Here is a 26,324-nt window from a genome sequence, read left to right as displayed (position 1 = left end):
ACTCTTGGCAAATCATCTGTCATGTGTTTGTTGCACTTGTACTATCAGAAGATGACTTGTTCACATGAGAGAACTTCAGGGTACATGTCCTCATGATCTAGTCAGGATGGATGTAGGGGCTCACGCTTCATGGATGATGGTGAATAAATATTTTGGATCACTGTGTTATTCCATTCACATAGGTGACGGAGGATAGGTTATAATATGTGCTTGCTTTCCATCCTAGATGTGCTGTGAGAGTAAGGAGGATGATAAAGACTAATTACAGGGGAAATATGCTGGGTTATACACCGGTAAGCCCTAACAGAATCTTGTAGCAGTTTTTAAAATATGTATATACAACGCTCTTTCATCTTTTCTTTCTTACTAACATTTCCTGGAATCATCATTTTATGTTTATGGAGGAACTCAGTCTACTAGAAGTAGTGTGGCACTTACATCAACTGTTACCTAGAAAGTTAACAAAGCAGAATGACTTAGTTGTAAATAGTGTATATTATAGCAATGGCTGCAAATTAAGACTATCTGCGAGGTTGTTCTAGGTGAAATGTGTCCATAAAAGGAGAAAGTAAAATAGCCTTAGGTATCTTTAGACAAGGATGTGTTTCTCTTTGAGCTTTGTCACAGATTTTGTTGTCTGGTGGCTTGAGGCCCTGAAACTAGGAGTGCCCACTGTCACTAGCTCTTCACCTTCCAAGCAGGAGTGAGAAGGAGCCAGGTAATTTGCATCATGGTACATTCAAAATCAAAGGCCATCCATCATTTCTGATATCTTGAATGCAATGATTGTCATATCAAAGACATACGATGACATTGAAGATAATAACTTTTCTGGTGCCCATTATCTCTAACCAGCTCAGAGTAATTATTAGCATGTGTTCTGTTCAAAAGCCTAACACTCTACATTTTGGAGAGAAAAGTCCCTATTTGAGCGACCAAGAATATAAATGAGACTGGGTTCAATGTCTTAACATTAAATGAGAAATTATATAGATAAGAGAGGGAGTCCAAAGGTCTTACAAACTTTGTTATTTAGAATCCTTAGGAGGGCAATCTGGGTATCTGTGTTTCTGGGACTGGCCTTATATGAGAAAGCTGTTCTTCTTGACTGAGCACATAGCTTTAAGGGAGGACTTCATGGAAATTGATAGAGAAAGAGGCACATTTCCAGCTAGTTAGCCAAAAAACTCGGAGAAGCAAGGATTATATAAACATACGTGCATATACGTCAGGCACTGTGCTAAGTGCCAGTGATAGTGAACAAAATAATATATTCATTTGCGGTCACCTGGCTACTCAAATTGTGGTGCATGTACCAGCAGCGTAAGCATCACCTGGTAGCTTATTAGAAATATAAGAATCTCAGGCTCTGTATCAGTTTCCTAGGGCTGCCTCAACAAACTGGGTGACTAAAAACAATAAAAATTTATTGTCTCATGCTTCTGGAGACTAGACGGTTGAAATCAAGGTATTGGCAGAGCCATGCTCCCTCTGAAACTGGTAGGGGACTCCTTCACCTCTTTTTCCATCTTCTGGTGGTTTGCTGACAGTCTTTGGCATTCCTTGGCGTGCAATTGCATAACTCCAGTCTCTGCCTTCCTTGTCACCTGGCCCTCTCCCTGTGTCTCTGTCTCTTTGTGTGGCCATCTTCTTATAAGAACGCCAGTCCTATTGGGTTAGGGGCCCACCCAACTTTAGTATGACCTCATCCTTATTAATTACATCTGCAATGATTCTATTTCCAAATAAGGTTACATTCTGTGGTACTGGAGGTTAGGACTTCAATATCTTTTTTTTAGGGGGAATGAAATTTCATCCAAAACAGATCCCATCCCATTGCTAGTGAATGAGAATCTATATTTTTAATGAGGTCCCTGGTAATTCATACATACACTGAATTGTAGAGGATAGCCCATAAATTCTTAATTGCCTCATATTATAGACAACTTTCTAGTGCCTCCACCAAACTTCTCTAAGGGCTTTGCCTACAGTATATAGAGGTATGTAGAATGGAGATGTTTCCCATGCAATTTAGGAATAATTGAGAGAAAGCTTCTGGTTTTGTCCTCAATGCTAGGTCTAGTAGGGTGAGACGGGGAAGAGAAGGAACCTTTCCTCTTCCAGTCTTTGATAGCTGTGCAGAGTGGTTCTTGGGACAGGAATTTAAAGTGGGATTATAATATAGAATTTAAAACAAAAAACCAGTAAAACATGACTCAAAGGTCCTGTGGCATCGTGCCTCTGGTATGTCTTGAGTGGTAAGCCACTGTACTCCCATCCTTGCTAAAACAGAGAACAAATAAATTCTTCACCCTGCTGTTAGAGGTTGAATTACATATGTGGAATAAGTTCCTGGCCTTCAAAGAGCTGAGCCACGATGGTTGGAGGCCACCTGAAGGGATGGAATTGAATTTTTCTGGATTATCTTGATATTATTAACATCTGTCCCAAAGAAAGTCCAAATTCCTCTCACTTTCTGACCACCATAGCTTAGCATTCACACCATCAGTTTGAAAGGCAGAGTCTTGGACAGCTGGGCCTATGTTCTGTTTTGTTTGTCTTTGGTGAGGAAGATTGGTCCTGAGCTAACGTCTGTGCCAGTCTTCCTCTGTTTTTTTTTTTTTTTTTATGGGATTCCTCTATTATTTTATGGGATGCTGCCACAGCATGCTTGATGAACAGTGTGTAGGTCTGCTCCTGGGATCCGAACCTGTGAACCCCGGGACACTGAAGTGGAGTGCACAAACTTAACTACTACACTACTGGGCCCACCCCCTGTTTTTTTTTTGTTGTTTTCTGTTTTACCAGAAGTTGGATCTTTTCATAGTCTGTTGTTTTCTTTTTCACACTCTATCTAGTTGCTTCTCACTAGATTAGTTGTCAGTGGTTTAGAATTACTTCATGTTCATTACAAGAAAGTGCTCTTTAAGGGACCTTGAACTCTAAGAAATAACAGGATGATGTTTCTCATCCGTACCTTTGTGTGACAGTAGCTTTCATCCTGTCTGAAGATAGGGCAATGAATGCACTCATGTCTCTTGCTCATTTTCTCCCCCAAGTATCTGATCAATGGGAAAATGCATGTGATTTGGTTTTGGAGCTTGTTTTGACATGGTACAAAAACTCCAAAACCATCTGGATTATCAGTTGCCCACATCCCTGCCTCCCTCCATCCTCCATGGTACCCTCCACTCCTTGCCCAGCCACAACCTTCACCTGCTATGGCCTTCTCTGCATTTGCTTTCTGAACAGAATTCATTAGCCTGAAAATCAATAAAAGTGTTTTTCTGCCTCATCAGTAGGGGAATGGATGCCAAATATGTTCTCAGACGCAGGATAGGATGACAATTTGCCTTTTCATATTTCTTGGTGAAGAGCCTAAATCCTTAAAGTAAACTTCATCTGAGCAATTTGCGTGTCCCCAAAAATAAGGCCATGGAAGAGATTCAGACCTAACAGTTTGACAGAACAGTGAAGCTCAGTTTTCCTTGAAACATTTAGTGGGACAGACAATCAGGCCGCATGTGGAAAGCTTATTTTAATGGCATTATCAGGCCAATTGACGGAGGTCACTACTCAGAAGTTTGCCCGGCCACGCTGGCCATCAGCAGCGAGGGCTTATTTGCACCAAGTCAAAGGACACTTCATAATAGGGCGCCATGGAGTCAGCGAACTAGCTTCTCTGGATGTGTTGCCCAAGAGTGGCAGGGGATGGAGCACAGGACAAGAAGGGAACAAGGAACCTGAGTCAGCGTTTATTTTCCCAGGTATCTGCCAAGAAATGATTCCTTGCTTCCAAAGAAGCGCTCACTCTCCCTTAGGAGAGAGCAAGACAACTGCCAGCTCTGGTCCTGCAGTTCTCCTCCAGGTGGCCCTCGCTCCTGGCCCTGGCTGGAAGAGGTAGTTGCTTACCTGTCCCATCTCTAGTCACTGCCACGCTAGAAATGGCAGGGAGGGCACAAGAATAGCCACAGCTATGAAGTAGGATCGTGTCAGTTGTTCCTTCCTGTGACTTTTTTTTTTTTTTTTTTTATGTAAGGCCTGCATCCGTGGTCTACCATGCGTTAGGGCCTTGTATCACCTTGTGTCACTTTTTGGAATTTCCATTGGGAAATTCTCATTCTATTTTTCAAATTATATTTCTGTTACTTATAGGTTTCAATTTGGGGCATATGTGAATGGGTGACAGTTCAATGAGAGTAAAAATTAAGCCTAGGGATTCTCTATTATACCGTATCTCATCCCCAGAAGATACTGCTCTGTAAAATCCAGTCAAAGTTCAAACCCCATGTTAATTTATATTGTGATTTGGAGGTATCCAGAGTAAATGATTAGCTTAATCATCAGAGCTTGTAGCCCTTAGGATAGGCGCATCAATTTCTACATCTCTAACATGGGATTTTACCTGCCTTCCAACCTAGTCAACGAGAATGTCTTCAAGATAAATGCAACAGTCATTATGAAAGCACCTTGATCCCTTTGGAAGCCAGTGACTTCAAAATGCAAAGGATTACCATTCATAAGACAAGCTGACTTGTCATCAGTAGCACCTGTGCTGTATGCCAGCCTCTTAATGTCTGTAGATTTGCCAAATAGTGGCATTCAGTAAGTGTCGATATGAAACATAAGCAAAAGATACCATCAGTCTGAAGCCACAAAATAAAGTGTTTTTTAGATTTTTTTCTTTGGAAAGTCAGATTGTCTACTTTCTATGTATTCTCCACTGTGTTGTTCAACCTCCCTGAGACAGGCAAACCATGTACTCATTTGTTCGATAGAGTCAAGAATGTCCTGCACGTGGGTATTTGATGCATATCATTGTCACGAAAGTAAATACCTACCCATGTATGTGGATCCTTCATTTATGTATTTTTTGGTGTGGAAAGGGTGATTCCAACTGGAAAAGCGGCAACTTTCATATGCGCTTATTTGCCTGAAGTGCCCAGGAGATGTTCATTGGTGATAAAGCATGTGGCTATATTTTGCTGGACATGGTGCCTGTTCTCCAGGCTCTCTGATAAAACCAACTTCACTGGAGATGAAAATCCTGTGATGAAAACTGAGGAAGTTCAAATGTGAGGACTAAGCCAATGAACAGAATACCTACTTGGTCTGGTATGGATTTGAATGTGTTTGGTATCTAGCGAAGGTACAGTATAGACATCATCTTCATTTTGAGACAAGGAAGGCTCCCTAGAAGAAGAAGGCTTTTCTGTTTCTCTTAATTTTGTGGCTATGCCAAACTCACTTGGCTAAGCATGCTTCCAGCATTCATGGTCTATTCAGACCATTTATTTTTATTTTTACTTCTGGCCACATCTGCCAAGCTGAGGCAGAAAGCTGAAGATATATATATGGATTTTATGTAGATGTGAAGATCCCACTGGACCTGGCAGGAATTCTTTCTCAATCCGTCTGGCAAGACTTTTCTAGCTGAGCAGGCAGGGTATGGTTTTTCCAGTGTAGCAAATCTGTCTTCCCATTTCTATCTTAATTCTTATTCAAAGAGACAGGTTTTTCTAAAAACCCACATATGTAAGAAATAATAATAATTTGGATACACTGGCTTAAGGTGCAGGTTGAGACAGTGTGGGATGTGGGCCTGCCTTTCCCCCTCCGGAAGGCATTGCGAGAGTCCCTTAGGCGATGTAGTAGTACGCATGTGGGACATGCCCTAATCCTAGCATGCGGTGTGAGTCTGGAAAGGCTTTGCCTTAAACTAGGCATGTCTAATAGGGTTTAACGCAACCTGTGAATTTGCCCCTGCACAAGGTCAGCTTGTAGGTCAGTGGAATGCTGCACAAATTGCATTCTCCTCCAGACTGTAATTACACCTAGGAGAAGGCCATGTGCTGCCAAGTTCAGCTGACTCCAGATAGGACCAAGATAAACTGAGGGCTTGCTAATGTTTCTCAAAACCTGATTTTTAAGGATTTGATATAAAGCATCTCTTGTTTAAAAAAAAAAAAAGATCGTCTTGAGGTTTATGAAGGAGCTTTGTGTAGGGGATGGTGAAACTAGCTATTATCTCTCTTGTCTGGGGACAGAAAAAGATAGTTTGACATGGAAGCATGAGGAATTTGAGTCAGACATAAAGCGAAATGCTGCAGTGCCAAAAGTTATTTAATACTAGAAAATGATTTTGAGGTTTATAACAAATCAAGTAATATGTACACGAGGACAAAGAAGAATGAAAACTGGGTATTGGGAATAGTCATAGAATAGGAATAGGATGAAAAGTTTAGGTTGTGTTTGCAATTAACTGAGGCAGGACTGTTTTATTTGATGATAGAAAATGACTATACATATGTGTGCGTTGTTCAAGAGCAACCTTAATAATTTCTTCAGTGTAAACTTGCTTCAAAAGTAAGATCCATCCTTCAATATCTGGGTTTCTGGGCCAACCCAAAGGCAGAAGGATAAGTTAGGCAACATTTGAAGGTTTCTTCAATGCTATGGGTTAAATGATTCCCAAATCCACTTCAAGCAGAGTATGCATTGGATGAGCAAAGTACTCCTACTCTCTCGTAAATGGTTCCTGAAATGTCTTTCTTGAATAGCCTGGAGTGGGCACTTTTTTCCAAAACCCACATGGAAGGAAGTCACATTGGGAGCTTCAAGGCATAATTCTGTCTACTGGCTCCACATAAACATGGAAAACTATTGATTTGACATTCACATTATGAAACTATGGACTAGGAAAGTCAGGAATCCTCCGGATATCCAACATTCAAATGTGGCAGACTAGCCTCAAGGTCTTCTACGATGTGAAAGCCCCTGCTGATGGCTGGTCTTAATGCCTGGAAGAACCTTCACCCTGGTGGCCATGCAGAATGGAAAGAGCCCTTTCTGTGTAGATAAACTGGAACATGAGTTCCAGTGTCATTTGGGGATCATGGCCTGCAGAGCTTATCACCTCTCAACTCTCCTTCATGGAGAGGTGTCCTGAAGGTGAGACCTGGACTTTCATTTCAGGAAAAAGTCACTGAATGTAACACTTTGGGAGTGTTTTCGGTTGACCCAGAGAAAGAATGTGCCCAAAACAACCCTTTCTTTCAAAACCCTCATTTTCTGTGAGTCTTGGCATTGTTTTTTAGGGATCATATACCTAAGAACAATCAGAAACTCTTGTTGTTAACTGATCCCTGTAAATAGCTCCCTCTATTAGGCTTTTCTATGAGTTACCCTTTTAAACTAGTCGTTGAACTTCCACTGAACAAGGATGTGTATGTATATACTTAATTATTTTTACTCTTAATACCCCTTCAGTACACCAACACAGGAGTTGGCATATTGTGAGTGTTATTGAATTGGACTGACTGCATTTCAGCGTTGATGTGACGATGAGTCAGAGCAGGCCTAGAAATGGAAGGCTGGTCTCCTGACTTTTAACAACTAGTCATCAGACTATGATGCCAATCACTTTCCATAGCTGGCCAAGGGGCCGTGACAGCTCAGCCTGTTAAAGCTAAAAGCAAGAGAGAAGAACCCTTGTATTCGTGGCTATAGTTCTTAGTTTTGTATGTATTTCTACTTAGATTGTTATGTTTCTAGGTACCTTCGACTTGGGCCAGACAACTTTAAAAAATTGTTAAAATAGCACAGGATTACAACAACCAGAGCGCTTAAAGAATGGGTTTGTGCTGATTAATTCAATTTTTGAATTAAAAAATAGTTTGGGGGCAGGCCCTGTTGCCAAGTGGTTAAGGTCGCGTGCTCTGCTTTGGCGGCCCAGGGTTTCACTGGTTCGGATCCTGGGAGCAGATATGGCATCACTCATCAAGCCATGCTGAGGCAGCATCCCAAATAGCACAACCAGAAGGATCTACAACTGGAATATGCAACATGTGCTGGGGGGCTTCAGGGAGAAGAAGGAAAAGAAAAGAAGATTGGCAACAGATGTTAGCTCAGGTGCCAATCTTTAAAAAAAAAAGGTTTGATATAAGATTTATATCTAAAATCCTTCAGTTATTTTTAAAGGATGTGCTCAAGTTCCTACTATAAAAAGGGCAGACTTAAATATCTGACAATCTCGGGTAACGCAGGATTCTAAAAATTTTCCAGATAATCATTATGCTCACCAGTCCACACTGTGCAGTAATGCAAATACAGCAAGTCTAGGAGAGTGAGTTTGATTTCTTTCAAGCCCAGGATATATTAGAGAAGCTAGTGCACTGGGGAGAATAAATACTCGAAATTAATTAATCTTGTCATATGTTCTTTCTCTTCAGAGAGGAATGCTTGAAGTTCACTTTGTCTAGAAGTTAACTTACCAAGAATGCATATAGTGCAATAAAAGAAAGACAAGGGATTCTGAGTTCATAGAAACTTCTACATACGTTGGATCTGGTTATTTGAAACTTCACCATGATTCTAAAAAAACTATTTTAAAAACAATATAATAATTATTGGTTGATAACTAATTGAGCATCTTTAAAAAAAAAAATCTTTTGTCAAGTTCTAAATCTTTGTTCTCCCTCTTTCTTCTCCTGTTCATTTTCTGCATCAATTTTGTTCGCTCATGTCTTTTTCCCTCCTTAGTGGTTTCTTGCTAGCTGCTCTGCTATGAAAGTAAAAACCTCACGTAATAGGTATATAGCTGGGTAAGGAGTTGTGATATTGGGTCATAAATGTCAGAAAGGTGAAGAATGAAGTGTTGTTCTGTTTCGGTGCCCCTTGCTTCATTGCTCTAGCAATGAGATGAGTCTCCTTACTTTACAGGACTCTTGAGTGTGAAGTGTTATCATCACGCTGGAAGTCCACAGGGGGCCACTAAAGGAATAAAAGTTTACAATATTGTGATGCCCACTGCCCCCAATTCACAACTGTCCATTTGGATTGGCTCGTGAGCAGAGGAGCACAATACTTAGCTCTTAGTTGGGGTGCAATAAGAGTTCTCTTCCCTCCTCTTCCTTTAGAAAATGCCCCTTTTCCACAGCAATCTCTGTGTAAATCTTTCTTCTTGCTATTCACTATGTCTTTATTTACATTTCTTTGCACTGTACCAGCCTAATCTAGTAATTGAAAAACATGGCAAATGGATGTGAAGACAATTCACGAGAGCAGATGACCAATAGCCAAATCTGTAACCTTACTATTAGTTCGTTAAAAATGCAGAATAGTGAAAAAACTTTTACCTATGATATTGGCCAAAATTTTATAAATTGATGATACTGAGAGTGGATGAGGGGACAAGATAAGTCACTCTCGAATACATGGCAGGAATGTAAATTGATAGCACCTATTAGAAACAATTTGGCAATATTTATCAAAATTTAAAATGGACATATTGTTTGAACAACATCTATGAATCTTTCCTATAGAAATATAAGGATGTATCTGCATGGTTGTTCATTGCAACATTGTGCACAATTGACAAAATTTGGAAAATTCCTAAATGTCCATCTATAGAGGAATACTTAAATTGTGCATCATATTTAGAAGCGGGTCTGCCTATACTGACATGGAAGATAACAAGCTATTTGTGAAAGAAAAAAAAATGATACAGAATGGGGAAAAAAGTTGCAAAGAAAAATGTACTGTTTGCCATTTTTATAAACATAAAACCCCACACACATGTGGGCATGCACATGTGTTTTGGTCTGGGAAGAAACAAACCTCCATTTCTTGTGATGATAACTGGGCAGTAGAATTGGGGGATGAGAGTATTTCACGTTTTCCTTTTTTTGCATTTCGTATAGTATAAATTTTCTTATTACAATAAGCATTTATTGCTTTTGTAATTAAACATCATAAATTCACAAAAAGAAAATAGAAAAAAATATACAGAACAAATATTTCTGTGAACTTGTCAACTCTCCAAAGGCAGAACTTTAAACATCTCCAATCTTGAGCTCAATACCTGGGAGATGGGAGTTATTTGACAAATGTGTGTTCAGCGAAGGCACGCTTGCTTGTTGCGGTCTGCGCTCCCGTGACCAGGTTGGCCAAGACTTGGGCGGAATCATAAAGTATGCCCTGGGACCCCACAGAGCACCTCTCTTCCTTTTTCTCCCTTTCAGTCTTCAAGTTTCCTTTTTCCTCCTCCTCTCTGCCCCTGACACCTTCTCTTCGCACGCTGCTTGGCCCAATCTCTAATCAATTTTGGAAAGATCTGAATATATACTGAAGTCTTAGACCAGACTTTTTAGCCGACTAAACTCTCACGTGGTCTGTTTATTAGTCCAATGTGTTGTTTTCTTCCGTGTATTTCTTTTCAGCCGTTTTGCCTGTTGGACTTGAGGATATTTAAAAATATATATTCATTTTTCACTTCGTTTTTTTTTTTACCCTCTCTTTACTTGTAAATTTTTGCTTGTAATTTGTTTAATACTGTCCTTCACTTCCTAACTTCAAAACATATTATAAGTTATAGTCTTCAAAACAGTATGGTACTGGTATAAAGACAGACATATGGACCAGTGGAACAGAATAGAGAGCCCAGAAATAAACCCATGCATATGTGGTCAAACAATCTTCAACAAGGGTGCCAAGACTAGTCTATTCAACAAATGATGTTGGGAAAACTGGATATCCATAAGCAAAAGAATGAAATTGGGCCTTTATCTTACAGCAAAAACAAAAATCAACTCAAAATGGGTTAAAGACTTAAACATAAGATCTGAAACTATAAAATCCCAGAAGGAAAGATGGCAGGGAGAGCTTTATAACATTGGTCTTGGCAGTTATTTCCTGGTTATGACACCAAAGTACAGGCAACAAAAGCAAAAATAGATAAGTGGGACTACATCAAAAAAAAAGGCTTTTGAAAAGCAAAGGAAACAACCAACAGAGTGAAAAGGCAACCTATGGAATGAGAGAAAATATTTGCAAACCACGTATCTGATAAGAGGTTAATATCCCAAAATATATAAGAAGCTCTTACAACTCAATAAAATAAAAACCTGATGAAAAATGGCCAAAGGACTTGATGAATAGATTATTTCTCCAAAGAAGACATACAAATAAATGGCCAACACGTAGATGAAATGATGCTCAACATCATTAATCATCAGGGAAATGCAAATCAAAGCCACAATGAGGTATCCCCTCATGCCTGTTAAGATGACCGTTATCAAACCAACAACGATGACAACAAAAAACCGAGCAAGCGTTGGTGAAGGTGTGGAGAAATGGGAACCGTTGTGCATTGTTAATGGAAATGTAAAATGGTGCAGCCACTATGAAAAGCAGTATGGAGGTTCCTCAAAAAATTAAAAATAGAACTACATGATCCAGCAACCCCCCTTCTGGGTATTTATCCACAAGTATTGAAAACAGGATCTCAAAGAAATATTTGCACTCTCAAGTTCAATTCAGCATTATACTCAATATCCAAGAAGTGAAAGTAACCTAAATATTCAATAATGGATGAGTGGATAAAGACAGTGTTAGAGAGACACACATGCACATACACACAATGGAATGTTATTCAGCCTTAAGAAGGACATGCTGTCACATGTTACAACATGGATGAACCTGCTAAGTGAAATCAGCCAATCACAGAAGGACAACTCCTGCACGATTCCACATATATGAGGTATCTGAAGTAGTCAAACTCATAAAAGCAAAAGGTTGCCAGAGGCCAGGGGAGAAGGAAATGGGGAGTAGCTCTTCAATGGGTATAAAGTTTCCATCATGTAGGATGAAAAAGTTCTGGAGATTTGTTGTACAACACTGTGCATCTAGTTAACAATACTGTACATTTAAAAATTTGTTAAGAGGGTAGATTTCATGTTATGTTCAGTTTATTCTTTTACTATAGTAAAAAAAAAAAAAAAAAAAAAAGCCTTCCAATACATGAAAAAAAAAAAAAACTAAGAGGACTTAGGACATATATCCATTCATTGTTCATTGCATTCCTACCATTTTAGCTAGTTTTGAAAAAGCCAGTATTTCACAAGTAAGGTCTTAGTCCAGCTAACAGTAACAAACACTCTTTCCAAATAGCTGCCATGGCAAGTCATTAGACAAAATTGCAAGGGTGGCGGACATCCTTTGCAGGAACAAAATTGTAAGGCTGATGGCAACATCCTTTCCACAGTTCAGCCTGGTTGAACAATGAAGAGGGAGTGGGTTTGCTTATTTTACGCAATGACAGACAGTCTCAATCCCTCTTTCTCTCAGTTCTCTGTGGTCGCTCGTTCGAACCTTGTCTTTCCTGTAGGTAGAATGTGTTACCTGTGGTTTTCAAAATCCTAACTGGATAACTTGGTGAATGTTTGTTTGAATAAATTTTTGCTACCCAGTTGTGGTCTCATCATAAATGTGATTCCTGTGCCTGTCTCCTTGACTTCAACTTACATGCCACGGCCAAGGTTGTAGCAGATTGTTTCAAGGTTCTATCAGTCACTATCCTGGACATTTAAGAATAAGTCTAGTCATTTCCCAAAGCCTTTCTTCTTTTGAATTTGCTCTGCAGGTTAGTTCAGGTGATGGTTCGATTTGCCTTGTTGGTTGTTTTCAGCTATTTTACCAAAGGGGTTTTTTTAAATCACTAAGCTGTACAAACTTCATGAGACAAGGACTTGGTTTATCTCGCTCTCCTCTGCATCCTCAGCGTCCAGAGCAGTGCCAGGCACAAAGCAGATGCACAGCAGATAGCTGTTAAATAAATGAATGCATGGCTGAATATTTACATAAAACTTACATGGGTTTTCTTAATTTTGTATTGGGCTTTTAAAAATCATTTCACTTTAAATGTGTGTTCCCTAAGAAAAAACTGGTAACTGCCTTTTTAAAAAAGATCTCTCTTCCTCCTCTGCTTTTGCGTTCATATAAAAAAATAAAAATACTAAGTACCTTCTTTATTTCTTTTTAAAACTCCTGAAATTCTATACCTCCCAAGAATCTTTCTCCAAGGTAATGTTGAAAATATTAAACACATTAGACTGGAAAATCAGATTTTTCTTTTATCTTGATGAAAGCTTAGTATTTACTGTATTTTAGGTCTAATAGTTATTTTTTTTTTTAAAAAAGCCATTCTGAGCAGGGAGAGGAAAGATAATGGGCAGGGAATAATTGATTCAACATCGATCAATAGATAAGTAATTAGATAGTTTGGATAGTTAGTCTTGGTTGGAACAAACTCATGTTATTCCTTATTGTTCAAGCAGCAAGAATCTCAGCTAGTTTAATAAGTGTAGATATTTGTTACTATTAAATCTGGTCTTCTATATTTTGATGAGTTTAAATCTATATTTTGATGAGTTTAAAAATATCTAAGTGGGAGGGGAAGCATAGCTGCTTGGTTTGTATTTTACCTGGGAAAGTACATTAAAAAACATAAGATTGGTGGTTTTGTGTCTATTTCCAATGATTTTTGTAGCCATGACACATGAGAGAAAAAGATTATTTTTCCTTAGTGGCCACTGTGTGATATGTTATTAGGAACTGATTTGGCTTACTGGGTTTGGGGAAACACAAAACTATGGAAAGCTCTCCATGGAATATTCATAAAGATTGAAATAATTGGCAATGAGGTATTTGGAGTTTCTAAAAAGATTGGAAACACGTTGATATACGTATATGTGATTATAAAAGAACAATTGTAAACAATTTAGAATTAAAGCTTTATGTACAATTATTCTATTATTTATATTAATAACAATACAAATACGAAGCACCCTAACTCTCTAAAACAGGGAAGTTCTATTTAAATACTCTATGTCAAGAATTATGTTAGGTGCTTTACACAGATTACGTCATTTAACTTTTAGGATAAATGTACAAACTAAGTACAGTCAGCCTTACTTCATGAGGAAATAGTTGAATTCCCAGAGGTTAAGTCATTTTTCCAAGGCTGACCGGTAAACAGCTGAGTGGAGATCACAAAGATCTTTCCCCTAAACCGCTCAGCAGATGATGCAGCCAAGAAGATTGGAGGTTATGCAGTGAGTTAAGAAGTAGCAACATGGAAATATGCCAATGACCAGTGGAAAGGTTAAATATAAAAGTGCACATATGTTGCAATTGCAAGTTAAGACATGTTTGAATAAAACATCAGAGTGAACTGTTATAAAGATTTTAGGGCTTATATTAGACTGGTGGAATTTAGGGTGGTGTTTTTCCTTTATAAAATATCTATAGTTGTGGATAAGTTGCTTTTAAATTAAAGTATTGTTAAAATAGAGTGACTGTAGCATCCGTTCACTTCCTCAATCAAAGTATCTGAAAATCTTGATGTTTTTGGTTTGCCTCTGAAAGATTGCATGGTTGTTTGAGTTTGCATTAATTTTATTTTTAAATTCCAGATCATCAAGTTATTGGATGGAAAACGATCTCAAACTGTGGGAATCTTGATATCGAGTTTGCATTTAGAAATGAAGGATATCCAGCAGGGTAAGTCTTCTCCATAGCTTTTTTATTCCAACTTTTAAATTTTTGAGTATTTTATTGTGAAACATTTCAAACATACAGAAACTTAGAATGCCATAGTGAATCCCATGTGCCCCACAGCCAGCTACAAAGCCATCAACTCACTTTTCTTTCATCTGAAGCACCCTCCCTCCACCAACTAGATTATTATGAAGCAAATGTAAGACATTGTATAATTCATATATTAAAAATGTTAGTATAATGCTAAAAGATAGGAATACTTTTTCAAGCATAACCCCAGTGCCATTATAATTCATTTAAAAACATTTGCAATAACTTCTCAATGTCATCAAATAGGTGGTTCTAATTTCACTAATTGTTCATATACTCACTAATTCATTCATTTACAGTTTGAGTGAAGATCCAAACAAATTTCATGCATTACCTTTGATGTGTCTTTCAGGTTTCTTTGAATCTAGAAGTTTCTACCCTTCATCTTTTTTTCTCTTTCCTTTGTAATTAATTTTTTGAAGAAACCAGGTCACTTGTCCTGTGGAGTTTCCCACATTTTAGATTTTGCTTACTGCATTGCCAAGCTTTTATTTATCGTGTTCTTCTATACCCTGTGGGTCCTGTAAACTGCTACTTTGATCTAGAGACTTAATCTGAGTGCGGAAAGAATACTTCATAGAGGCTATTGTATATTCTGTCAAGAAGTATGTAATATCTGGTTGTCTCTTTATGATGTTGGTGAACACTAATAATCTTTGCCTAGAGTCATTATTTCATTAGAAGTTTGCGAAATAATGGTCTACTAATTCCATCATTTCTTCTTCATTAACTAGACTACTTCTATGGAGAAACACTTCCCTTCTTCATCAACTTGGTTATGTCATTGTTTCTTAATCCCTTCATCTTTTCAAATGATGTTATTTCAACTTGGTTATCTTTGGCTCAATTTGAAATAAGACATTTAAAGAGAGGAAATTTTGCTTATATATTTTTTTTCTTAGAAAAGTTAGACTAAAAACCATCTTATCTTTTTGAAATCTGTGTCTTGCATGAAAGCAATACTCCCCTTTCTCAGTAATCAGTTAAATGTAAATCTTTTTGTTGACATGTCACTGATAACGTTTTCTGAGGGGTCATACGATCTCTGGTAGATGGTGTCAGTAGAAGTTAACGTGGGTCTAACAGTGGAGACACCCTCGAACCACACCGCCCTTCAGGCTTCAGTCTGTGTTGTCTCAGTTATTTGACTCTGGTACACAACAGAAGCCTCCCATAGGTCCTGAACTGAAAGACACAAAAAATACTTGTACATGCTACTTTTCCTCTCAAAAGAGCTTTGTTAAGGTCTTAAAATTTTCCTTTACTGCAAACATTAAACATTCCACATAAAACTAAAAATATCTTGAATTAGATGATAGTCACCAAATATTCAAGTAAGTTATCCATTGTTAATATTTAAGCTTAATAGAACTAAATGTGTAAGTGTGAATATGAAACCTCAGAAGATGTTGCAGTAGCTGATTTGAACTGGGGTCAGAGGGTGGCTGAAAAGGTCCACCATCAAAATTAGAAAGGGATTCTCCAGTGACTTTAGATGTTAGATCTTCTAGGAAAATTGAGTTTCTGGTCAATTCAACCCAGGAAACTGTGATGTTAGGGCAAAGGAAAAATGAAAAAGTCAAAGAAAAAAATATTGGCAGGGAAGTTTATAGTCTTTTGTCAAGGAGACTTTTTGGATGCAGTCATTGAAATTAAAGAGGAATCCTTCAGGTCTAGTGGCAGAATCTCGTACTAAACAACAATACTCTTTATAAGCCTGGTGAAAACTAAGTATGCTTGGTTTCATCACCATGATGTGTAGCACTAAGGATGTGGGTCTTCACAATGGCAACAAGAGATTAGCTTTTATTCAGTTCCTTTTAGGCATGTCTTGCTGTAGTATATCAGGTTGCCATATGGATAAGAGTCATTCCAGCCATGTAACATTCCAGTTGCCAACTCAGGGCAATAAACCTTCTTGCTATGGCAGTCCAGCCTCATTGGATCAGTTCACCCAGAATAAAAGATTAGGTCACCTAGACATTTTCCAGTATTCTACTTGAGACAAGAACATGCTTCCATGAAGCAGAAGTGAACTTGCATTTTATCATTGGAAATGTTGATTGTGGCATCACAGACTTCTAGGACTTGTGGGCACCATTTTTAGTTCTTTCTCCTGCTTCGAGCACCTCTGTCACCTACCACAGAGTTGGCTCCTAAGTTCTAAAGAAAAATAATCTCCAGTCCATGTCTTTGTTTAGTAATGCATTCCAGATGAATATGGCAGTATAACCCGAGCTTAACTTTTCTTTGGAATCATTTGACTGACACTGGCATCTGAAGGTCACTTAGGAGCCCGGGCTGTGTCAGTTACATTTCATTCTGAGTCCGTGTCTGGTCGTGAATGGAATGCACTTGGCCTTGTGTTGTCATCCTCATGAAAGGACTCCCTGTGCTGACACTGGCCTAAAACGTTTGTTTTAATCTGAAGGGGGCTGCGGTGAGATCTGGTTAGGGCAGGCCAACTGGCACCAGCACAGTCGCACAGCACGTCAACCCTAGTGAAATGACCACAGTTCAGAGACCATTCTTCAGCCTTCTGGTTATATATTCATCTCTGTCAGTGCACAAAGACAGATGCACTAACTAACACTTAACAAACTCATGAGGAACTGATGTATAAATCAGAAAACTAGTGTATTCAGTTAGAGAAGAGAATTTTCCTTCATCATGATGAAAATATTTATCATACCTGTGCATCATTACCTCCATATCGCTTGACTCTACTTAGCGTTATATATTTGCTTATGTTGTTTTTCCCCTTCTAAGATTACAGCTTGGTCACCTTGATGATAGTTTTAGATATTTCAGTGTACAATTGCCTCCCACAGGTGGATAATCCAGTTTTTACTGGTTCGACTCTGAAAAAGAAGCTTCCTTCATTTGTAAGGTGGGCACTTCTCTGCTGTCCACTAGAACATTGCCTGTAATATATATTGAGGGACTGGCAGGGCCAGCCCAGGGTTGTAGTGGTTAAGTTCACATGCTCCATTTCAGTAGCCCAGGGTCCGCAGGTTTGGATCCCAAGTACAGACCAAGCACCACTCATCAACCTATGCTGTGGCGGCATCCCACATAAAATAGAGGAAGATTGGCGTAGATGTTAGCTCAGTGACAGTCTTCCTCAAGCAAAAGAAAGAGTAAGGTTGGCAACAGATGTTAACTCAGGGCCAATCTTCCTCACAAAAAAAAAAAAGTGGGACTTGGGGTCTCTGTACCTCAAGGTCTTACAGATGACAAGTAGCAGAGCCTATGTTTGTTCCTCTGTATCATGTTGCATTTCTTTGCTAAGAATTTCTCTGAGAATTAAGCATTGTTTACAGCTAATTGGGCTAGTGTATCATATATAAAAGTCATTCAATAAGTGGTTTTTAAATTTAATTTGATTTTAAAAAAAAACAGACTAAACCTTAGACTAGATGGAATCAGAATGTCGTGTATTCCATTCCAGTGCATTTGGGCAAAACTTCCTTTCCTCCTTCCTTCCTTCCTTCCATTTCTTCCCTCCCTCCCTCTCTGCCTCAATAAACAGTTATTGAATGCCAGCTCTGTGTCAGGCATCATGACTACTACAACACGTACGATCTAAACTGTAACATTCTCTAGAGGTCACAGGACAATGAGAGAGATGTACAGAGCAGCCCAAGATTACAACAGAGTTGCCTATGAAATAAGAGAGAGCAATATCTTGACTCGTCCTGTAAAACTTAGAATGAGTCTTAGAGGATCAAAGGTGGTCATCCCACAGAGGAGCTTTTCCAATTGAGGAAGGAAGGCACGTGAAAAGGAGGCACAGCTCGAGCATACAGATTAAATGTGAATGTGGCTTGTTTAAGGGCAGAGGGCTAGAAAGGCAAGCAGCATCCAGACCAGGAACAGCCCTGAATATCATCACATGAAATTGGGATGTTATCCTGTCAGTAACGGGGAGATGAAATTAAAGAGGGGACGTGCTGGGATCTGATTTTGAGTGCAGAAATCTCTCTCATGTGGAAGACTGGCCCCAAGGCCTCATGCGCTCCAGCCGCAGCCTGGATCTCCTGCTTCACTTGGCTGTGCTTGCTCCCCCTCTCACTGCCCTCTAACAACAGTGGTCCTCTTTGCTTCCTTAACAAGGCCAACTGCTTTCCTCCTTCTGTGTCTTTGAAGGCACAATGCATTTTAGATGAACAGCACTGCACATTCCCTCTGTTTGAAATGCTTTGCCATCCCACTCTTTATAGCTAGTTCCTTTTCTTTGCTAGGTTTCAGGTTAAATGCCACTTCAAAGAAGCCGTCTCAGATTCCCCTTTGCTAATTTAAGTCACCCTAAGTTAGTTCTCGTACATTTTACGTTGTGCTTAATATTATCTATTTATGTTTTCATTTATATCTACCACCAGAATATAGATTCCAAGAGGGAGATTGCTCACTGATGTGTCCCTAGCACCTTGTCCGGTGCCTGGCATCTGGGTGATGATCATCAAGTGTCTGTTGAATGAATAAACGAAAATAATATTGAAGGCAGATTAATCTGTGAGAAAGGGACTGTGACTTGAGATAATAAATGACGAAGGCCAGAACTAAGGCTGTGTCTGTAGGAATGTGGGTGAGGAGACTATATACAAGGGATTTTTGGAGAGAGAATTGCTGCAGTTAGCCACATCAGGTGCAAGCAGTGATGGAGAAGTCTTAGAGGTGCCTTGGGTTTCTGACTTCAACAAGAATGTGTATAATGGTGCCAAAAGCATAAACTGGAGATACAGGAGGAAAAGCATGGGTAGAAGCAGAAAACTCAAGTCTGCTTCAGATGATTTGAGTCTGAGATGACTGGAGACATTTAAGCTAAAGTGTTCAATGAGCATCTGCAAATTCTAGCCTGATTCCAAGTAGGTAGGGTTAGGTTAGAGAGAGAACATCCCCCAAAAGGTAACATCTTTATCTGTTTCTCTCTACCCAAGATGACGATGGAAATCTTGTAGGAGAAAGCCAAATCCATTTACTGATTGAATTTTAAAGCACCTCATGATTAAAGGCAAGACCTTGGTTGTGGAGGAAGAATGGTTTCAGGAGACTGACCATAATACCCACAGCATTTGTATTTGGTCCAGGAGAGATTCTGAATAAGTCATCTACTTCTTGCTGGCTTTCCATCTGCTAAATTGGATGACTCATATTAAAAGCATTTTGGCATCCTTGGACACGGTGACTGCCTCCATGATTGCAAATTAGTGTTTTCATTCCACGTTAGTGATTTCCTCTTATTCTTTCCCAGGGGAGATGGAAAATTGCTGTTGACTATTCTTGATATAAACCTCCATATGCGTTGCAACAGACTGGGTGCCAGAAACCTCCTGGCATTCATTTGGAACTTCCCGTACACTCAGAATTCATATTTATAATATTTAATCTAACATCAAAATAAAACATTTTTCAGTTTAGTTCCTACTAGTCCAGAATCTCAGTTTGGGAGTTCAGTTGTTTCAAAGACCATCCTTCTGTTTAGGAATCTCAAATCAAAATGTAAAAGGATGCCCGTTAGTTATATGCCCAGAGTCTAAAACCTAGATCTGAGGATGCCCAGTGGACTTTGCTGCTTTTACCAGTAATTTCTAGAAATCTCTGTCATGGTTTATGCTAGTTATCTAAAACATAATGAATTTCACCAGGCATCTGAAATTCACAATGAACTGTCCAGGGCTTTCTGGAGGAACATTCTAATTCTAGCCTAGAAGATCCTATACTCAAAGGCAGTTGGTCTCCAAAATTTTTGTTATGCAGTAAAAAGTTTTAGAGTATGCTTTTCAAGGTATGTTTTCGAAAACGTGTATTATGTAGATGTGTGACAGACTAATATTTACATTATAAAACATATGCAAAAATATGAATTCAGATGCGATTAATAATATTTTTAAATGTCTTGCTAATTTTGATGGCTTTGGCTTCTCTTTAGCTAATATTTCAAGGCTCAATATATAAACAGAGTGAGGCTCACTGCTAACAATCATGGATCTAAACCCACATTTCAAACAGTCTTTTGGTAAATTCTATTATAATTTATGGAGGTCAATGTCTGAGCCAATCTAACTTGTGCTTTCTTTTAACTCGTCTCATGACTGATAAAGAACTTATACTAGCAATCAGTGTCTACTCTGCCATTTTCTTATTGTTGATGGATTATTTTTAGTCTGGGGTTTCTCTGCAGGAATCTTTTGAAACCAACTTGTTTATTCTGCCAAGTTTAGTTTAGTTAAAACCAGATTTCAGAATCAGAGAACTTCATTTAATTGGGTCCCCCAAAATCGTAATATGTTGGAAGTAAAAGAACAGCTGAGGATATCACACGTGAAGGAGTTGACCCACCAAAAATGGTATGTGATCATGACCTGCAGACATACGGAGGGAAGGTGCCAGGGGCAATCAACTTATTTAATATTGGTGAAGCTCAATTTCTTAAAAAAATCTTTAGATGACTATAAACAGTAGCTCCAATACTTCCCTTTCTTTTCCCACCCTTCTCTCCTCCCACTGAGTGTAGAACACCTGAGCTACAGGGGTCCCACCCTCCTCTTTCTAAACCGCTCTACATTCCTTCACTCACAGAGCTGAGTCCAAGAAGGAGAGGGTGGCATTTCTTTGTACCTTACCTTCAGGCAACTAGCTGAGACCATCCAATCTGCCTGGAATGTAATTTTGGCTTAAAAGAACCAGAACTAATGGAAGAACAGAAGTAGCTTAACCCAAATTGTTTCTCATTCCACTGCCCTACAGAGAATAGAGGGGATGAAGGAGGGGAAGTTTTGTGAATTCTATGCCTGTGCCCTTCTTTGAGGTTTGAACCATGGACAATTTTAATTGCACCTATAAAATGGCACCTTGGGCACCTTCAGGCATAAATAGTACATGCTTGGACTTAATCGAGAATTGGGATTTTTGCTTTGTAAGCCTGAGTGATTTTGAACTTTTGGGATAGATTAGATGTGTGTCCCTTTTGGGATTGTCATTTCTCCCACCTCCCAGCCAGCTCCTGTTTACTGTGTCATTTATCCTTGCCTCCAGTTTCCATCAAAGCCCAAATTAAGGTCTGTACCAACTAGCATGACACACTAGCAGGCATTTGGCAATGTAGATGGGGATTGTAAAATATATTCCCTTGGCTGTTCTTATTCTTTCTGCTTCTGGAGGCAACTTTTGTGTTTGTTCATTCTTCGTGTCTTTAATTCCCTTTTTAGTCAGTTCTGGTATGCAGTGTAAAATTATTAATATCTTTGCAAGGAAATTAGACTTTACGTTACTGTAGATTTGATTTCCTTTATATATTTTCTTTTAAGTTAATGCCTTTTCAAGTTTCAGGTTTCTTTTTTCTGGAAAATCTTTTGCTATGACTTCAACTGCAATACTGATTATTGTGAATAACTGCACATAAAGATTGAAATAGTGTATCAGAATGAAGTATTAGGGATACTTAAATAGTAGTGAAGTTATGGATGTTATTACACAAATGAAATTTTTCGAGCATGGGCTGTATATGGTTCCCACTGCGAAATTGCTGATTAATGTAAAAAGCATGTGATGCCATTTAGAGACCAAGGTGTCTATATACACAGGGACCGCAGTAGCTCCCACTTCATACAATTAAATCTAAAACACTTAGAACAATGCCTGGCACACAGGAAGCTCCCAATAAATGCTAGCTGTTAATTTATGAAGTATTAAACCCCAGTAAGGTCTGCCTCCTGTCCCCACCTTCTGAAGTAATGGACAGAGATTTCTTTAAGCTGCTTAATAACTGGTGCCCTGTAGATGTGAGCTCAGGTGCCAATCTTTAAAAAAATAATAATAATAATAATTGGTACCCTTAGCATTTTGTCTGGATATGTACTGGAGTGGGGCTTTGCATGTACCAGTGTCTATAAAGGTGTTCCCAGTGCCGATTGGAGGTGGAACATAGTGGCCAGTAGGGAAAAAGTGAGCTGTATTGCAGGAGGGTTATAGGAGAGCTATGACCGCGGTGAAGAGACTCGGTTACAGAGCTCTCAGTGGTGCAGGTTCTGGGAAGCTCTTACCCTGGCCTCAGAGTGGTCCTCCCATCCTCCACTTCTCTCTGTTGGCCTCATTGTTTTCACCTCTTGCTCAGTTTTATCATGAACTTAGGCTTCACTCTCAGTGCCGACCTCGTTGTTGGGAGGTGAGGCTGGGGGAGATGTCCGTACTCTGCCTTTCCCCAGCTCTCAGATTCTATCACTGCCCTCTCCCCTGTCCCCACATCCTTGCCTTTTCCTGTAGAGATCAGGGGAGTTGGTCTGTGGGAGTTTTTAGGGGTAGGTTACCTGAGAGTTGTAAAAATCCAAGGCCTTCTATGTTCCTTTCTCCATTCATTCTCCTTTCCTTACAAATTGAGTATTTATAAAGCCCTAAAAATATCAGCAATTTGGGCAAAACAGCTCAGTTTTATGTTGGCTGTTGGAAAGTTTACATTGTTAACAAAATAATTTCTATTAATGGAGTCAAATAATCCTATTAATCTTTGCTTTCTTGGGCTGAGAATCTAGTCCATTTGCAAACGATTCTTAAACACCACTTTGTCCAAGATATCGTGTCAGCTACCTAAGAAGCCTAAAACGGGCTTCCTAGAGGTTATTTTTAAACCAACATCAGCCAAAGCCTGGTAAGCCAACACAACCCTATCTGTCTGTGACATCTTCCCCACCTTGGATGACCAGATTTACTTTGGCTAACCAACAGACCAAGTAGTGTGCTTTTCTTACCTCAATCCCCCATGTGTTTCTTGCCCAAAGGTGCTCCTTCAGTCAAAAAGAACAGCTCCCTTAAGTAACTTCTTGTTTTTTTTACTAATTAGAAGCCCTTCAAACAGCAAACATGGCCGTTCTTTGTTTATTTGGACATAGTGCACTTGGGGATGGAAAAGGATTCAGGGTTAAAAATGGCTAGAGGGCTAAGAGAATTCCCGCATGTTCTTTCTGCTTCCCCTGGTCTTGTGAAAAGCTGTCTTCAAACTAGAGAGGGAATTTACCCATTGTGTAAGGCCCCGACCTTGTGCATGTGTCTGAAGCAGGCACGGAGTTTTTATGTGCCCCTGTTAGTTTGAATTTGTGATACCGATCTGCTTTTTGTCCCTGCTGACGGTTATTATATCTTAATGGGCGAAACACTACTCTAATGATCCTTGTGTATATAGTTCTTGGAGTACAGAGCAGGCACCAGAGGACCACATAAAAATGTTTGCCTCAATTTCCCTGCAAAAAAGGAGCCCAGAAACCAGACTTGACCAAGTAACAGATTTTTAAAGGTAAAGGAACCCAATAAAATTACCAGCTTTTCACAGCGTGTGTCTACTTCCTTTCGACATATTGTGAGGTGTAGGTGAAATATTCTAACTGAACTGACAGTGTGAGCGGGGATAACTAAGGAGAGAGGGAGATAAAAGTAAAAACCACCAGCAATGATTGATATTGCAGTAGCAATGAGTTGTTGGGGTCTCCCCTTTGTGGATTTGACACTTCACCTTTCTGACACCATCTGCAGGAGTGTTGGTATAATGAGCCCTATACAGATGGGAACAAAAGCTAGAATTACTTGGAATTACTGTATCAGGGCTTCGGGGCATGCTGTAAAATTGTGTAGGCTGGCGTTTGCTTATTCAGCTCATGAGATAAACAGTGTATAAGTCTGTGTGTGAAAGAGACAGAGCAAGAGAGACAGAGTATTTTTAAAATGGAGGGAGCTACCTGATCCTAGGTAACTCCAAAAATATTTTAATCGATCACTGACTTCTTTCTACATTGTCATCGACAGTTAACTAATTAAATGGGTTCATGTAATGCTTGTAAGTTTGATGGTGAGTGCCTTCAAAAATTGATTCTCTAATACACTGTCCCAGTATTTGGGGAATAGAATTATCAGATGTTGATTTTGGCCCTGTGTAGGAACTTAAGCTGTTTTTGGTGAATAGGAGGCAGAATTATGTGTGTGCAAGACAGCTCTCCTAGGAGTCCTATGATTTATGCTCTTTTTACTTTTTAGACCTTTGGCCAATAACCTAACCTTCCTCTGTCACTCTGTAGGATAGAAATAATAGAAATGATTTAATTTCCTTAAGCTCCTGGGCTCAACCAGATGATCTCCTCATAGTGCTTCTTCCACCTCTGAATTTTATTTTACTTTTTCTTTTATTTTTAAGATCCTTTTGTAGGAGAGGAGAAGCCTCGGTGGAATACTTGGCATTGGCCCTAAATTAATCTCTCTCTCTCCTTCTTCCTTCACTAGTCATTTTCCCCTTCCCTCATTCCTCCCCCAGGTCCTTGGGGGGAGATGCACAGGCATGTCCAGCACTGAGGCTCCTCTGCCTACTTCTGTGGATGGCATGAAGCCTCAGAGTGGTTTTACAGTCCGGTTTCGTCAGTCCCAGTGCTGGAGTGTGATACCACCCTGTCGTGCTCTACAGTGCCTTTCTCCTCTGTCCTCTTCCTTCTGTCCACAGTACTCAGGTTTTGGCTACCTCTTGCCCACTGGAATAGGTTCAAAGCCAGTCTTTCCAAATTTTGGCCTGTCCTCTGTAGTATAACCCTGTCCAGTTGACTCCCCTGCTCGTAACTGCTCAATGCCTCTCTTCCATGTATGAAGTGCGTTACAGGCTCTTCAACATGGCATTCAGAATTCCACAAGATCTTCCTCGAGATTCTGATTAATGCTCTCTTCAAGCAAAGTTGAACTGCCTGCCATGGCCTGCACGTTCCGTGAGCCCATCTGCATCTGTTTCTTCCATGTGGAATGTCTCACATCCTTCCAGTTGATGTTCACTGGCACTTGTAAATTTACAAATTGTCATTGCTTAGAATGAATTTGGTTTAATTAATGGTAATTAATAAATGAGTGTTTTAGGTGTCTGCCTGAGGCAATCTGACAGTTGAATTTTTACTCATAACCTTTTTCCTCAAATGGTAGTGCTATTTAAAACACTTTTGAGGGTTAAGAATGAGGGGAAAGATATTTACTTTATTCATGAGAAAATTCAGTTGTTAAAGTTACTTATTTTTTGGTGTGGAATATTCAGGTAAGCAGTGTATCTATACTGAATGTGTCGGTGGGGCATGATCGTGCACTTCCCCTGATTAAACCTAGATTTTTTTAATAGGGACGAATGAGAGTGGGCAACAACCTTAATTCACATACACCCCCCCCCCATAATATAATATTTTCATTTCTTAAAATTCTATTTCTTTTTAAAGTCTGTTTTCTTTTTCAAGACCCCATATTCTCTTTATCAAGAAACTTTTTGTGATACCCAACGGAAGGACCCACTCTTTGGGGCTCCTGTAGTGTCCATCCCATCCACAGATATTTATTTTATTCCCCTCTTACACCCTGGCCACTATGCTGGGTGCTGGGGTTATCAACATGCATAGAAATGATGTCTGACTACAGGGTTTTCACACTCCAGTGGGGGAGGGAAACTGTTATGCAACACACCATAATACAGGTTCTCAAAATAGACTCTCTTCACCCTTTGTAAAGTACGAGTGCCGTGCCATGGAAGAGGAAATAAAAGTGAGGACTCAATGATCTGAAGGTTGAAGGGTATCTTTCCAGGGCAAGAACCGTCACCTGAGCCTTGGAGGGTGAGGTGTAGAAAGGGAGGCAACCATGGCACATTCAGGAATGGGGAGTTGCCCAACATGGCTGGAGCACTGGTTACATGGGAGAAGCAGAAGTGGTAGGTGATGAGATTGGAAGAATAGCTTGGGGCCAGGAAAGGATGAACTTAAAAATCAGGCCACGGTGTTTGGTCTTCACCCAATAGTTAACGGAAAGACAATTGAGGTATTTTAAACATCAGAGTAAAATTTGGAGACCCATATTTAAAAAAAAATAACTTTGGTGGTATGACGAGGGGTGGA

General features: G+C 39.4%; 1 protein-coding gene across 9 annotated transcripts in view; it reads left to right on the top strand.

Annotated features, from left to right (window-relative positions):
- FMN1 (formin 1) overlaps window positions 1–26,324 on the top strand; it is a 385,713-nt gene that overhangs the window by 219,738 nt on the left and 139,651 nt on the right. For all 9 annotated transcript variants that reach the window (XM_070239334.1, XM_070239339.1, XM_023620627.2 and 6 more), the window contains one exon: window positions 14,253–14,340. In XM_070239334.1, the coding sequence (XP_070095435.1) occupies window positions 14,253–14,340 (88 nt within the window). The remainder of the gene's footprint in view (window positions 1–14,252; window positions 14,341–26,324) is intronic.

The sequence above is a fragment of the Equus caballus genome, chromosome 1 (genome assembly GCF_041296265.1).
Source record: "Equus caballus isolate H_3958 breed thoroughbred chromosome 1, TB-T2T, whole genome shotgun sequence".
NCBI classification, from domain to species: Eukaryota; Metazoa; Chordata; class Mammalia; order Perissodactyla; family Equidae; genus Equus; species Equus caballus.
This window is presented reverse-complemented; position numbering and strand designations above follow the sequence as displayed.